The sequence below is a fragment of the Paroedura picta genome, chromosome 10, assembly GCF_049243985.1.
Source record: "Paroedura picta isolate Pp20150507F chromosome 10, Ppicta_v3.0, whole genome shotgun sequence".
NCBI lineage: Eukaryota > Metazoa > Chordata > Lepidosauria > Squamata > Gekkonidae > Paroedura > Paroedura picta.
Genome location: NC_135378.1, coordinates 52,125,869 through 52,138,918, shown reverse-complemented (window position 1 = coordinate 52,138,918; position 13,050 = coordinate 52,125,869). Strand labels below are relative to the sequence as shown.

At 37.8% G+C, this 13,050-nt stretch overlaps 1 protein-coding gene across 10 annotated transcripts in view; it reads right to left on the bottom strand.

Moving 5' to 3' along the window:
- NR3C2 (nuclear receptor subfamily 3 group C member 2) overlaps positions 1-13,050 on the bottom strand; it is a 154,340-nt gene that overhangs the window by 62,990 nt on the left and 78,300 nt on the right. For 8 of the 10 annotated variants that reach the window (XM_077300135.1, XM_077300129.1, XM_077300138.1 and 5 more), the window contains one exon: positions 952-1,103. In XM_077300135.1, coding sequence (XP_077156250.1) covers positions 952-1,103 — 152 coding nt within the window. The remainder of the gene's footprint in view (positions 1-951; positions 1,104-13,050) is intronic. The other 2 variants (XM_077300137.1, XM_077300139.1) reach the window with 1 other exon arrangement.

The following is a 13,050-nucleotide window of genomic DNA, read 5'->3' as shown; positions in this document are numbered from 1 at the left end:
CTCTTTAGGAACAGCCATCCCTGCTTTACCATTTGTGATAGCCAGCTGAAGATTCACTCATAACGGAAGCCTATTAAGCTCACTGCTAGTGTCATTACCATCTAAAATGTGCAAAACTGCCCTTTCAGTTTGCCACTCAGCATTCAGGTTTGTATACCGAGGACGATGTAGTAAGGGGATATAAGACTGCAAAAAGGGGGTGACTGATATCAAGAACAAGGAGGGACATATGAGATGACTGAAGAGTCATGGAAATGGTCCAGGATAAAGAGCCTGGACTGCCAAACAGAGCTGCGACACGGAATAATTTAGGAAAAAAGTAAGGAATATAAACTACCGACTGTTTTCAGATGGTGAGTTTAAGCTAGAGTTGTATGACTTAAAGTGGTTGTGTTTCAAATTCCTTATTCTTTCTCAGTGTTTGAGTAACTTGTAATCACTTATTTTCAGGCTCTTGAAATCCAGGCTTGAATGAATGAAAAACACAGTCCTCTTCAAGTGATTACTTTTTAAAGTGAGCTCATGGGTTTATAAAGTGTTAATGGGTGGGTTCCTAACTATATAACATGCATAAATCAGCTTCCAGCTACATGTTGTTATTTATGGATTTCTGAAGCACAGTTGGATGCTTCATCTGCTTGTCTCTACCCAGAATTCCCCTCCAGCTCATGAAAGGTTTGGGCATGTTTATTTGTAGTTACAGAGAATTCTTTACTTTTATGTCTAACAGAAGAAACAAATCAGGATTTTAAATAACTGATAGATGTGACTTAATATTAAAGCTTAAAGGCAAACAACATACCATGACCAGGTGTTCTGCAGATAAAGACAGGGTTGCATGTACCTTTTCAATCATGCATTATTATTTTTTTCAGGTTAAAGGCGGCACTATGAAGCATGCAATGAAAGTACTATATAACTATGTAAAAAGAATATAAAATAAGGACCCACATGAAGATTTACCTTCCACTGCTCTCTTGAAGAATACTTTACAGCTGCCGCAAGTAACTACTCCATAATGGCATCCAGATGCTTCATCCCCACACACCAAACACACTTTGGAAGGTCTTGAGGATCCAGACGATACACTTCTTAATGAGGAGCTGTGAGGAAAAATTAAAAGAGTTATGTATTTAAAATCATCCTGGCCACAACATAAACAGAAATGTATTAACTGTATGTGTTAAAAATATCTAAGGAAATGTATGCTGACACAACCATTTTGAGGGGATATCTGTGATGATTGATCTTGATAGAATATATAGTATTTTACTAATTTAAGCACTAAATTGCACAAAGAATAATTGACCTTTTTCTTGGAGTCTATCACTACACATTTATCAAAATCATCGGTAAAATACTTAATATATTTATCCTATTACAGCAGGCTTCCCATTAAGATCTGAACATTTTTACACATGATCAAGAATAGTTTATGACTACTGAATGCAGACACATGTGGTATTCTGCTAGAAGCCAAATGAAAGCTTATTATAATTCATTTGTTTAGAATTCTAAACCCACACTTAAAGTATTAGGCTTGATCTAAACACAGTAAATAGAGACTTCATTAAATTTTACTGAAAGGTTTTATTTATTACTACTACTACTACTACTACTACTACTACTACTACTATTACTACTACTACTACTACTACTACTTTGATTTATATCCCACTGCTCTTGAGACTGTCTGATAGCAGGTTACAATCAAATTGTAAACCCCCCCCACCCATTTCTCCTAATTTTTTGAAATTCAAATCAAGAATAATTGAAAATTGGATAAAATGTCCACTACAGATAAAAGGTATCAAGTCCACAAATATTCAGGTATGACTAATGACCATTCAAGAAAGACAAAAGCTTCTTTTAAAAAGTGGAAGATTTGTCCAGATAAAGAAAATTAGGAAAACAAATTCCTGCAAAATAGATGTGAATTGATGATGGCAAGCAAAACCAAATTTGAAAAGTATATTTCTAAAATTTTAGAAAAAAACAGTAAGAATTCCTTTAAATATATCAGAAACTAAAATCCAGCTGGGGAGGAAGGAGCGGTTTGACTATTAGACAACCAAGGTATGTAGGGAGTGATGCAGGAAGTTAGAAAGAATGCAGAAAGCAGAATGAATGCTTTGCATTGGTCTTGATTGTGGAAGATGTTGGATAGATATCAAAGCTAGAATTCCTGTTTTAGGAAAGTATCTAAAGAGCACGATGATAAAAGATATTGTAATGCTAGCTGGCAAATTAAAAGTAGCAAGTCATCAGTTCTGGATGACATTCACCTAGAGTTCTTACATTATTCAAAAATGAAAGCTGTTACCTCTTTACAAAATTGCCATTTTAATCTAAAACCAGCTTTCTTGCTCTAAGATTACAAGGTATCCAACATAATTTCTCAAAAGAGATTGCAGGTAAGATCCAGGAAATTACAGGCCTTATCGACTAATGTGTGTTTTGAGTTTTTTAAAAATGGCAGAAATTGACACAACTATTAAGCATACACAACAATAGAGACCTTACTGAGAAACATCAGCACAGCTTCTCCAACATACAGTTCTTTCTTACCAACCTATGAAATTTCTTTAATTAGTATAAGGATAAAAAATCCAATAGACACATACTTGGCTCTAGAGTAAAAAGTCAAAGGGGGAAAAAAGACAGATCCTCTTATGGATAAGTAAGTGGTTAAACAGCAGAAAGAGGAGGCTATGTGTAAATTCACAATACAGCAATAGAATACTATTTCATGAATGTGTTTTATTGCAGTCATCAGGAATGAACAGTAACATGGCTAAACTGACTGATGATATTGAATTATTCAGGGTAGTGAAAACCAATGCTGACTGAAAAGTCACAAAAGGATCTCTCCAAACTAGCTGAATGGGCACCAAAATGGCAAATGAAGTTCAATGTAAGTTAAAATGGATTTTAAAAATGTCTAAATTCACATCTGCTGATCAGATCTGAACAGCAGTATCGAACAAGAAAATAGTTTGGGGTCATTATAGAAAGGTCAAATTCTACAACAGGAATTATAAGGAATGGGTTCAAAATAAAACAGACAGAGCTGTAATGTTTGATTTGTCTACATTTGGTATGCTGTGTATACTTCTGCCATCCTTATCACAAAAAGTCTATTATAGAATTAGAAAAACTGCAGAAGAGGTCAATAAAATGATCAAGAAGTTGGAGCACCTTCCCTATAAGAAAATGCTGATGCTTTTGCCGCACACCTCCCCCCCCCCAAACCATGGGGTTTAGATTGTTGATTCCCCAACTCAAAACTATGGGAGATAACTGCACACATACTTAATCCATTCTCAGACACCCCACCCTCACCTGAGAATGACAGACACGGGATGCAACAATAATTATTCCAAAAGGGATGGTTGATGTAGCCCAAGGACTTGGCCCTATTCTCCATGGAAACAAATACATTGAATGAGAAGTGCCTCCCAAAATGGTGGTGGTGGGAGGTGGGCTTTGCCATTTCATGCCATTGGAACTGCACTGCAATGCAAACATGGAGGAGCTGGATTTTCCAGTTCCAGATGCTTCTGCTGTGATTTGCAGCACAATGTTCATCACAGCAAAAAAGGCGCTGTGCATTTTCCCACTTTTTTTGTTGCAGGCAACTGACAGCCAGAATATTGACAACCCTGGAACCACCATGGACTGGGGTCGACGTCATGAGGGAACTAGAATTTGCCACAGGACCAGACAAGTTCAGAAGTCTGAACTAGAATACACACAAACTTGGTCAACACCTCTGGGAATCACAAGAAGGGAAAGGATAAATTCAGTGAGCAAGGAGGCTAGGGCTGAGAATGAAGAGGAAGAAGATTAAAGAAGCAAAGATGAAAGATTCATATGTTGCCTAATCTAGCAGTCTCAGTGCTGCTAAAGAAGATCCAAAGTACTGAGGTTCCAGGTGGAAAAAAAAGGATTGAGTCTAATATTTTCAGCAGTGGAAGAAGAATCGTGGGATCTAAGGCTGAATCTTTATGACCACTAGATCTCATAATGTAGTGCTTTAGGTTGGGGTACCACAACTCTCACTAAAGGCAGAGCTAAGCCAATTAGGGCAGCTGGTCATCCCATTATGTGGCAGTATTCTGGCCATGGCAGAAACCCTACTGGCAACTCAACCAGGGCAAAACAACACAGATGTGGCCTAGCAAATGACTGGGATCAGGAAGGTAATTATGGAGTTAAAAGAGGGAAGACAAAGGTTAAATAGGGATTTATGAGCTACATCAATTAGCTCTACAGCTTTTGAGTAAAGGCCCACTATCCTTTGAAAGCCAGGAAGCTGTTTGGTTAACAAAAATTCTTCCTTGTAAAATATTAAACTTGGAAAGGATTTCTCAGCAGTTGACTAAAATTAAAAGTTTGGGTCAGTATCTAAGATAGAAAATTGACTGTCCTCTTCTGCTGGAAGGGTTCTGATGACATTTAATATGGGGAAAGCATAACTTGTAAATTATAGGAATTAACATTAACTGAAGTTGAAGAAGATTCCTAGTGATCATTACAACACCTGAAAATGAGCCTCACAATGATTTAATAAGAGATGGGGATTCTGAGTCCTTTTCTTGCTCCCATACCTTTAATCAGGGTGAGGTCAACAGTGACTCTTCTTTTCCTTCTGTACATAACGTAAATTTCAGCGTCTGAGCTCACTAATTTTAACTGTCAACTTTTTTATGATACAGGGTAAAAATATCCCCAGAAGAGTTTCAGATTGAGTTCCAAATTTATTCAGCTATACAAAGCCTATTTCATAATTGTGCACAGCTAGATAAATGGTACATTATGGTGTCAGGATAATTTGACATTAGAAAGTAGAAGTCTGCTGTCTAAAAACTCCTGGGTTTCAAAATTATGTACCTTCATTATAAAAGTAGGAATGCACTTTTTTGGCCATGCAGGCTGAAATCCAATGAGATGCTCAGGCATACCCCATGAGACTTTTAGTTTGTTCAACATACTGGGACTTCCATTCAGAAAATAAATCCAAATCTTCCATGACTGCACTTCTTCACTGGTTGTTCAGATACTGCCCTCTGATTTAGTCCTTATTCATTAAATAAAAGAAGCTGCTTTTGTGCTATTTTATGGCTGCATCATCTGAACCAGGAGGAGGTCAAGGGGTTAATCCTAGGTCACATCACAAATATCAGTGGCTCAGACCAGATTAAAGACTAGGATTGTATTGCTCTGAACCTCTTACATGCATCTGAGTATGCTGCCTTTAAAATGAATGTGCATCCAATGTATTAATCCCACACTGGAAATAATACTGCTCCTCCTGTTTTCCCCTCTGCTAATCTGCAAGGCTCAGTAGCCCAACTCATTGTGATATTTATACATCTATTACATAACCCCACTGACTGACAATTGTTGGGTGTTGACAGTGGTCTGTTTATTATACAGTTAAGGGAAGCTCTAATAAAGATATATACATTACTAAGGAATGTTACTTTACATTACGTTTGTGGATGAAAGAGTTATATATTCCTACTTATGAGCAACAGGGAAGACTGGTGCCATCATTCATGTGAACTTGTATTTGCAATCTGATACTGGATAGAATTATTGTAGATTCACACTTGATTTGAGCAATGAATCTGCAGTTCTGTCCACATGGAGGATTTAATAGATGAAATGAAACTGCATACAAAGCCTGGTGAAGGGGGAAGATGACAAATGTCACTGTATATCCCAAGAGGAGTGTTAACACTGATAATCAACATAATCTTTTAAAATCCTTTTTTCACACTTCAAACATTGAATTTCCAAGTAATTTCTGTAATATCTGTTTCAGTACCAGAACAATACCAAACACTGTGTGTGCGGCTTATTCCAATAATGGTTTACGATGTTTTAGGGATTCTTATGCCTGAAGCCTTCTCCCACAGGCTTCTGTAATGAAGTTCCAAATATAAGAGCTGCTGCTTCTTCATAATTGTACTGGAACACAGTTTTATAAATTTTATTAATTCTGGATATAATCCACCAGGAAATTCTCCTGCACATTGTCCTAGCAATGAACTGCGCACTGGAATACTGCAGGAGAGAAAGTAGTGTGGGTGCAAGAACAATTTCTTACTGGTGTATGTCTTTAGAGTAAACAGAATTCTGCGTACTAGTCCGATTTAGATGCATGCAAGGGAAGAATCACAAAAAAGCATCTTAGGCATCTATGCCTTCTCAGGAATGTGTGGAATAACATGGGGAAAATTGTAATACTGCCATCTAATTTTGGTTATTGTACTACCAAAATTATATCAAAAAGTATCATAACACATTGATAGCTTTAGCTCTTTCTTAGTCAACTAGGAAAGAAACAAGTATGTGGTAGAGTTTTGTTAAGCTAGTTATGAACATTTAACAATATTAAGAAGCAACAAATGTTTAAAGAAAGAAATGTAAACAATCCCAGGTACGCTGGTCCCAAAAGCTATTAGCTGACATGTGTAATAGCATTTATTAGAAAAGGCTGCACATATTTAGAGTTTTAACATTACCAATCTTTACTAGGGAATCAACAAAGAATTTCCTATGAACACTGAGGTAGGTCACCTCAGAACATTTAAAATTTATTTCTATCCTTAATCTCCCCCAGCTCTTGTTCTTCCCTTAGAATTGCTTTCCATTTTTAAAATATATGGTAGAGTCAGTAATGACCTTGCCACCCCAATGTACAGAGTAATGACAGTAATGCAGTGACATTACTGAAACTTGAGCACATAAGTTATACATAGAAACAATTTTAATGATTCCATGGGGCAACTGGTGTCTCATCTTGAGCAACTTTCTTTCCTTGATTATATTGTAGTGAAAACAGCACAGTCCACATGTTAAACAGCAGTACATTCTAGAACAATAAATGACATATGAAAGAAGTTACTTCTCTTCGGTGGCCATAGGAAATGTTTGGAAGCAATTGTGTAAGGCCACAAATAAATATTCTCGGCATTGTAAAACTATGTGCCTACATTGATTCTTCTAAAGAAAAAAATACTTTGATGGTAAAAGAGTACATTTCTTATAATGTGTAAGATTACAGACCTGGAAACTTTCTTTTTTGGTATTTAAATATGCTTTGAGTGTTTAATTTCTCATAATCAGTCAGTCATACTTTATTATAGTCGTTCAAACCATGTTATATCTAGACAGAAGCACGAGAGACCAAAACAATATGGTCATTAAATGTAATACAATTTAAAACAGATCATAAAATAAAACTTAAAACTATATTATTTTGGAGCATTGAATTTTTATGGCAGCGGCACAAAACTTAGCCAGCTGAATTGTCATGGGAGGGGGGGTTGTCGTCTGATCACTTAGTAGCCTCTTTGCTTGGTCTACATCCTGATATTCTGGAAACTTTAATGAGTGGTTCAAATTGCCACAAATGTGCATAAGCAGGGCAGTTGAACAGTATATGCTCTCTTGTTACTTTCTCATAGTAATTTCATCACTAACATTGTTTGCATTTATAAAAGATGAATGGGAATGTGCTAAATTTAAAGGGAACAGAAGAAAGACTGAGGCTCAATGGCAGAATAGATGCTCCTCATGCAGAAGGTTCTAGGCTATACCCCATACATGTCCAGAACAGGAAAATGGTCAGATAGCTTCCTATATTTGCAGTGCAAATGGTGCTTGCAAATTACTGACCTTGACAAACATAGCTATCAGCCAAATCTTACTTGAATTGGCTTAAGTAACATTTGTATAGGCTATTAATTTTAAAAAACCAGATTTTGTCAAACAAGAAATCAATAAAATTAGATAATCAGTACTTCAAAGCTGATTATATGGGTGACAAAGTGGGACATTATCCTTATAAAACCAGATGTTGCATATAAAGCAACATCTGAATGTATGATAATAAGTGTGCTTGGAATGCCAGCTTTCAAGTTATAACCTGAATAAACTTGTTCCAAAGTTTCTGCTGGAGGCAACTCGCACAAGAGTTAGGGTTGTTTATCTGAAAATAACTTTACAAATGATTTAGAGCTTTTAAATAGATTGTTGTTTAAATGAGATGGGCAGGAAAACTTCATAAGCACTACTGATGAAGGGAATCCACCTAAGCCACATCAGCTGCATGGTCAGGGCAAGTATGCTTAGTGTGCTCTTGGGAGTTGGGCAGCTATGGGTTACCAACTTCCAGGTAGTGCCTGGAAATATCCCAGCATTACAATAACTCTCCAGACCATAGTGATCAGTTCCTATGGATAAAATGACTGCTTTGGAGGGAGGGACTATATGGCATTATACTTCCACTGAGGTCCCTCTCTACACTCCACGTACCCCAGGCTCTGCTCCCAAATCTCCAGCAATGTCCCAACCCAGAGTTGGCAATCTTATGTGCAACATTCCACTGAGCCCCAACTGCTGTGTGGCTCAGTACCTCTTGGCACAATTCTGTGTAGGAAATAATTAACTACAGTACCAGAAATGTTCTTGCCACTCTCATTTGCTAAACAATATATTTTTTAAAATCCTGAGAGCCGTCTGCTGGCAGTCTCAGAAACGTCAGTCTATTAAGCAGCTTCATTCCACTTCCCCTTCCTGTCTCGAAGTCTTAAAGGGCACTGTTGTTTGCTTACAAGCATTACAGTCAACAGTTCTATATATCTAGCAAAAGGGAAGAATTTACGTTACTATGATATTATTGAACAACAGTATACCAGTAAGTCAGTTTTAAAATAAAAGGTCTGTTTCGCACAAGCAAATTTGCTATTGCAATTGACATCATATTTCCAACTTTCTTTCTTAAACTAGTCCCAACGATTGGATCTAACAAATATCAGTTTAAAATGTGCCGTTTTTACCACAATTTCTTTACTGTTATTCCCTAATTTCTGGTTCACATATATGAGCGAAGTCTACAAAGACACTTATGAGGAGTTTCAAGGGTAAAAATTGTTCTGTTTTTCCCAAGGCTAACAGGCAGGCCAAGCAAAATAATCCCAGCACTTCCTTGGTATTGTTCATATGGAACAGCTTCTGTTCCTGAAAGCATTTATGAGGTCATTTAAGTGGGCTGCAAATGTCAATTAAGGGGTAGGAAAGCAGCAAAGTTTTGACCTGAAATGTTCCAAAGTAATGTTTTAATATAGATTCCAATGATAACAGAAACCAGCATATGAGTCTTACTGCTTTTAATTCAAGAATATTGCCAGATTCCAATTCCTTTTCCTGTCTAGCATTCACTCATCACATATCCTCCTAGCTCTTGCAACTGCCATAGAACTTTCCAAATAATTCAATACCCAGCACTTTACTTGCACCCTAAGTAGAGTTACTGACCCTGGCTGGCTGGCTTTATTTATTATATTTATATACCGCTTTCCCCTGAGACTCAGGGCGGTTTACATAAAACAGAGGAAACAATACAGATAAATCAAGTTATAAAAACAATAATACAGCGATAACAATAGAATACAACAGTAGCACACATCAATTCAACTACAGCATACTGACGGCCTCATGGGTTGGACGAATTGGAGGTGGATTTCATGGGAGGGAGGCTCAGGGGCCAATGGAAGGTGATTGGTTCAGGTAGACCTCAACCAAATGCATGGGAGCTTCTTGGAAACTTGTAGGGGGTCAGTGTCTGGGGAGGACAGAGTTTGGAGAGGGAGCTCAAGAAAGATAGGATGCCCTCTGAGGTTGCCATTGCCTCTAGGGCAGCGATCTGCAACCTTTTTGAGGTTGCAGCCTATTGCCAAGGGGTATGGGGAGAGTGCGGCCCGCCCCCGCACATGCCTGCCACGCGCGTTTGCGCCCCCACCAAGAGCAAAAAAGCATGCGCGGCAGATCTGCGCATGCGTATTTGTGCCAGTGGCGTGCCGGTGGCTGCGCTTCCCCCCCCTCAGCAAGAAGCTAGATGGGTGTGAGCTAATCGGCTGCTTCGGCGGCCGATTTGCTCGCAGCCTGGCGAGCTTCTCGCTGTGGGGAGAGGGAACTGCGGCCCGCTGCTGAGGCTCTTATGGCCTGGCACCAGGCCGCGGACCAGGGGTTGTTGACCCCCTCTCTAGGGGTCATCAACTGTAACTCCAAAAGCACTCAAGGTTCTGCCTTGTCACTGGTGAGCCTAACCTTAAGTATCCTGACAAAATATAGTAGGAAAAATACAATAGCTTGTACCTCTTATTGTTAAACAATAAAGTTTGTACATTTGGTACTGCAGACAGATTCTGTGGCCTTGCATGCAGCTTTTGGAGGACAATTTAAAGGCTCGGTAGATAACCTCCTTCTTTAACCAGCTCTGTTTGTTTTTCCTGCCTGTCCATTCTTACCCTTCCCTGAGATCATTATATTATTTCCCCTTATTTGTGGCTCTAGATATTGTATAACTCAAGGTCATAGACCAGGCTAATGAATTAACAAGACCCATCTGTCTCAGGCATAATCTGAACCACGAGGCAGTTCTTCTATCCAAACAATGAGAGTTGCGTACATCACAGATGACAGGATACCATTTCCAAAGGACATCTTAGAGCAAGCACCATAAAACATTTCAGCTGCAAGGATTTACCTCTGCAGGCTCAAAATCAGATTTCTTATTTATGAGTCATCAGTCGGAAGCATCTGTAGTACACTTAGCCTACAGGAACACCACAGACATACCTACTCCTCTGAAAATCAAGCTAGGTGCTGAATTTAGCAAATTGTCAAGTACCTTTAATTCCTATTCAGGTTAGAGGAAATTAATTTCACTGCTTTTAGTATATAGTAAAGGTAAAGGTAAATATCTTCCAAATAGTTATTTAAAGTAGCATAGCTAGACTCATGTCCAGTAGCATCTCTGAAAACAAGATAAAGTAAAAGCTATCTTAATCAGACACTATTTCTAATGAAGAGATCTTTGATTCCCAAAAGCTTATATCTCCCAAATCTTGTTGGTTTCTGAAGTGCTACTAAGACTCGATTTTAGCTTTTCTACCACAGACCAGCATGGCTACCCTCGGAAACTTTAAACTAGTGTTATTTCTTCATAAACTCATCACTTTTCATTCTTCTTATGGTTCTTCTTTGCCTGCTGCTAATTCCTACTGTTTATTCAAAAGACATATATATGCCTCGCCACTAAAAATGCAGTGAACAGCAAATACAAGCCAATACCAAAAATCAAACATAACAAACCTGCAGTGGTATAAAACCAAATAACCAACTGAACAAAATTAATAGCATCAAGCTTACAGTGGCAGTTTAAAATACAAAGCAGTGGGCACCATGAACAAAACAGTACCAAGTCCCATTGAAATAACTAAAAGCATTCTGAAACAGAAAAGTTTTGTTTGACACCAGAAAAATTCCACCAGGGGCTAGAGAGCTCACAATATTTCAATTGATTTCCAGATATCAGTTCACCAAGAGAAAATGGTTGCTTTGGAAGGTTATAGCATTATACCCTACTTAAGTCCCTCCCATTTCCAAACTCTGCCCCCTAAATCTCCAGATATGTCCCAAATCAGAGCTGGCAACCTTAATCCAAAATGTTTTCCCATGAAGTAACATCTCCATTTGCAAAAAAACTCATTCCCTCTCCTCTTTCAAGATGTTCTGCACAACTTTTCTCAAAATATATCAACTTACTTTTACCATTTCAGTACTATCTTAAATATTTTACTTTCTCCTACTCTGCATTCATCCTTGAATTCTGTAACTACTTTGTTCAACGAAGTGCCTAGGTAGATTGTAGCCTGGGAATAAAGATCAAGTAATTCAGATTTTAGGTAGTAATTGTGGTTGGCCACTAACAGAGACAGTTTTGCTTAATCAGATGTCCAATTTTTCCTCAAGAAAACCGCTGAGTGCATGGAGAATGTAAATTCATTCATCAAATTTGAATTGTGCTGTACATAAATCTAAAACTCATGCCTCTTAGGAGAGGAGGAAGCAGACTTATTTGAGCACAGGGCTGATGACAGCCATCATGGACCCCTGGACAAAGACTCCACTGGGGTCCTTCCAGATGATCCTGATCCAAACCAAATGTAACATATCACTTGGATTGTTGTTACCTTGAATAAACGAGATGCCTGTGGGTATCATGGCACATACCAAAACCTTTTCTGGCACCCATTAAATGTTTTTAGGCAGTGGGCAGGACCAGGTAGGACTTTAAAAAAATTTTCTCACCACCATATGGAAGTGAATGGGTGTGGGCTGAGCACAGTTCTGGTTTCTCATTTTTCCTCATTTAAACACTGTTATGGGTTTGAAATTGCTAGTTTTAGATCAAAGACTGAACCATCAAAAGCAAACAGGGATTTTCTATGATTATTCTTTATTAGTTTTGCTTAGGGAAGTAATGTAGTGTAAAAAGAAACAGGCCGGTTATCAGTTATTTAGATTACAAATAACTCACATTGCAGGAAAAGGCATATACCTTTAGGAAGGACCAAGTTAATTATCATTCATTTAGATTAGATGTGGTTAAATGTATTAACTCTTTTTATGCTAGATGAATACAGCCTTGCTGAAAATCAACAGTTGTTTCAAATGGTGCAACTCGCCAGAATGTTTGTGGAAGTTGTGTTAACTAGCATAATTAATGCATCCAAAATAATGAATATACTATTGTCTTTTTAAAAGAAACATACGGTAAATTATATTACAAAGTAATACTGTGTGGCATTTTGTATAACTACTTTGCATCACACATCACAGACATTAAACAGTACACATATTTAAAGTCTTTGCATCTATTGTTGATATTTAGGTATCTGACTTCTGCTCTTTGACCCCAACTTTTGGAGAACTTTGTACTCCTCTTCAAATCTGATGGAACAAATCCCTCCCCCCCTCCCCACTGCACTGTAATATACTTGGAACATTCTTGTAAAAGTAACTAACAAAAATTAAATAAAATAGGTACCTTTTTGTATATTCTCCAGTTAATGATGTATATATATATCTAATCCTTACATGGATCATCCTAACTTTATACATAGGCCCTGGACAGCAGTATGCATTATTGGTGGTCAACTGCAATGAATTTAGAATTAAATTCATCATTGG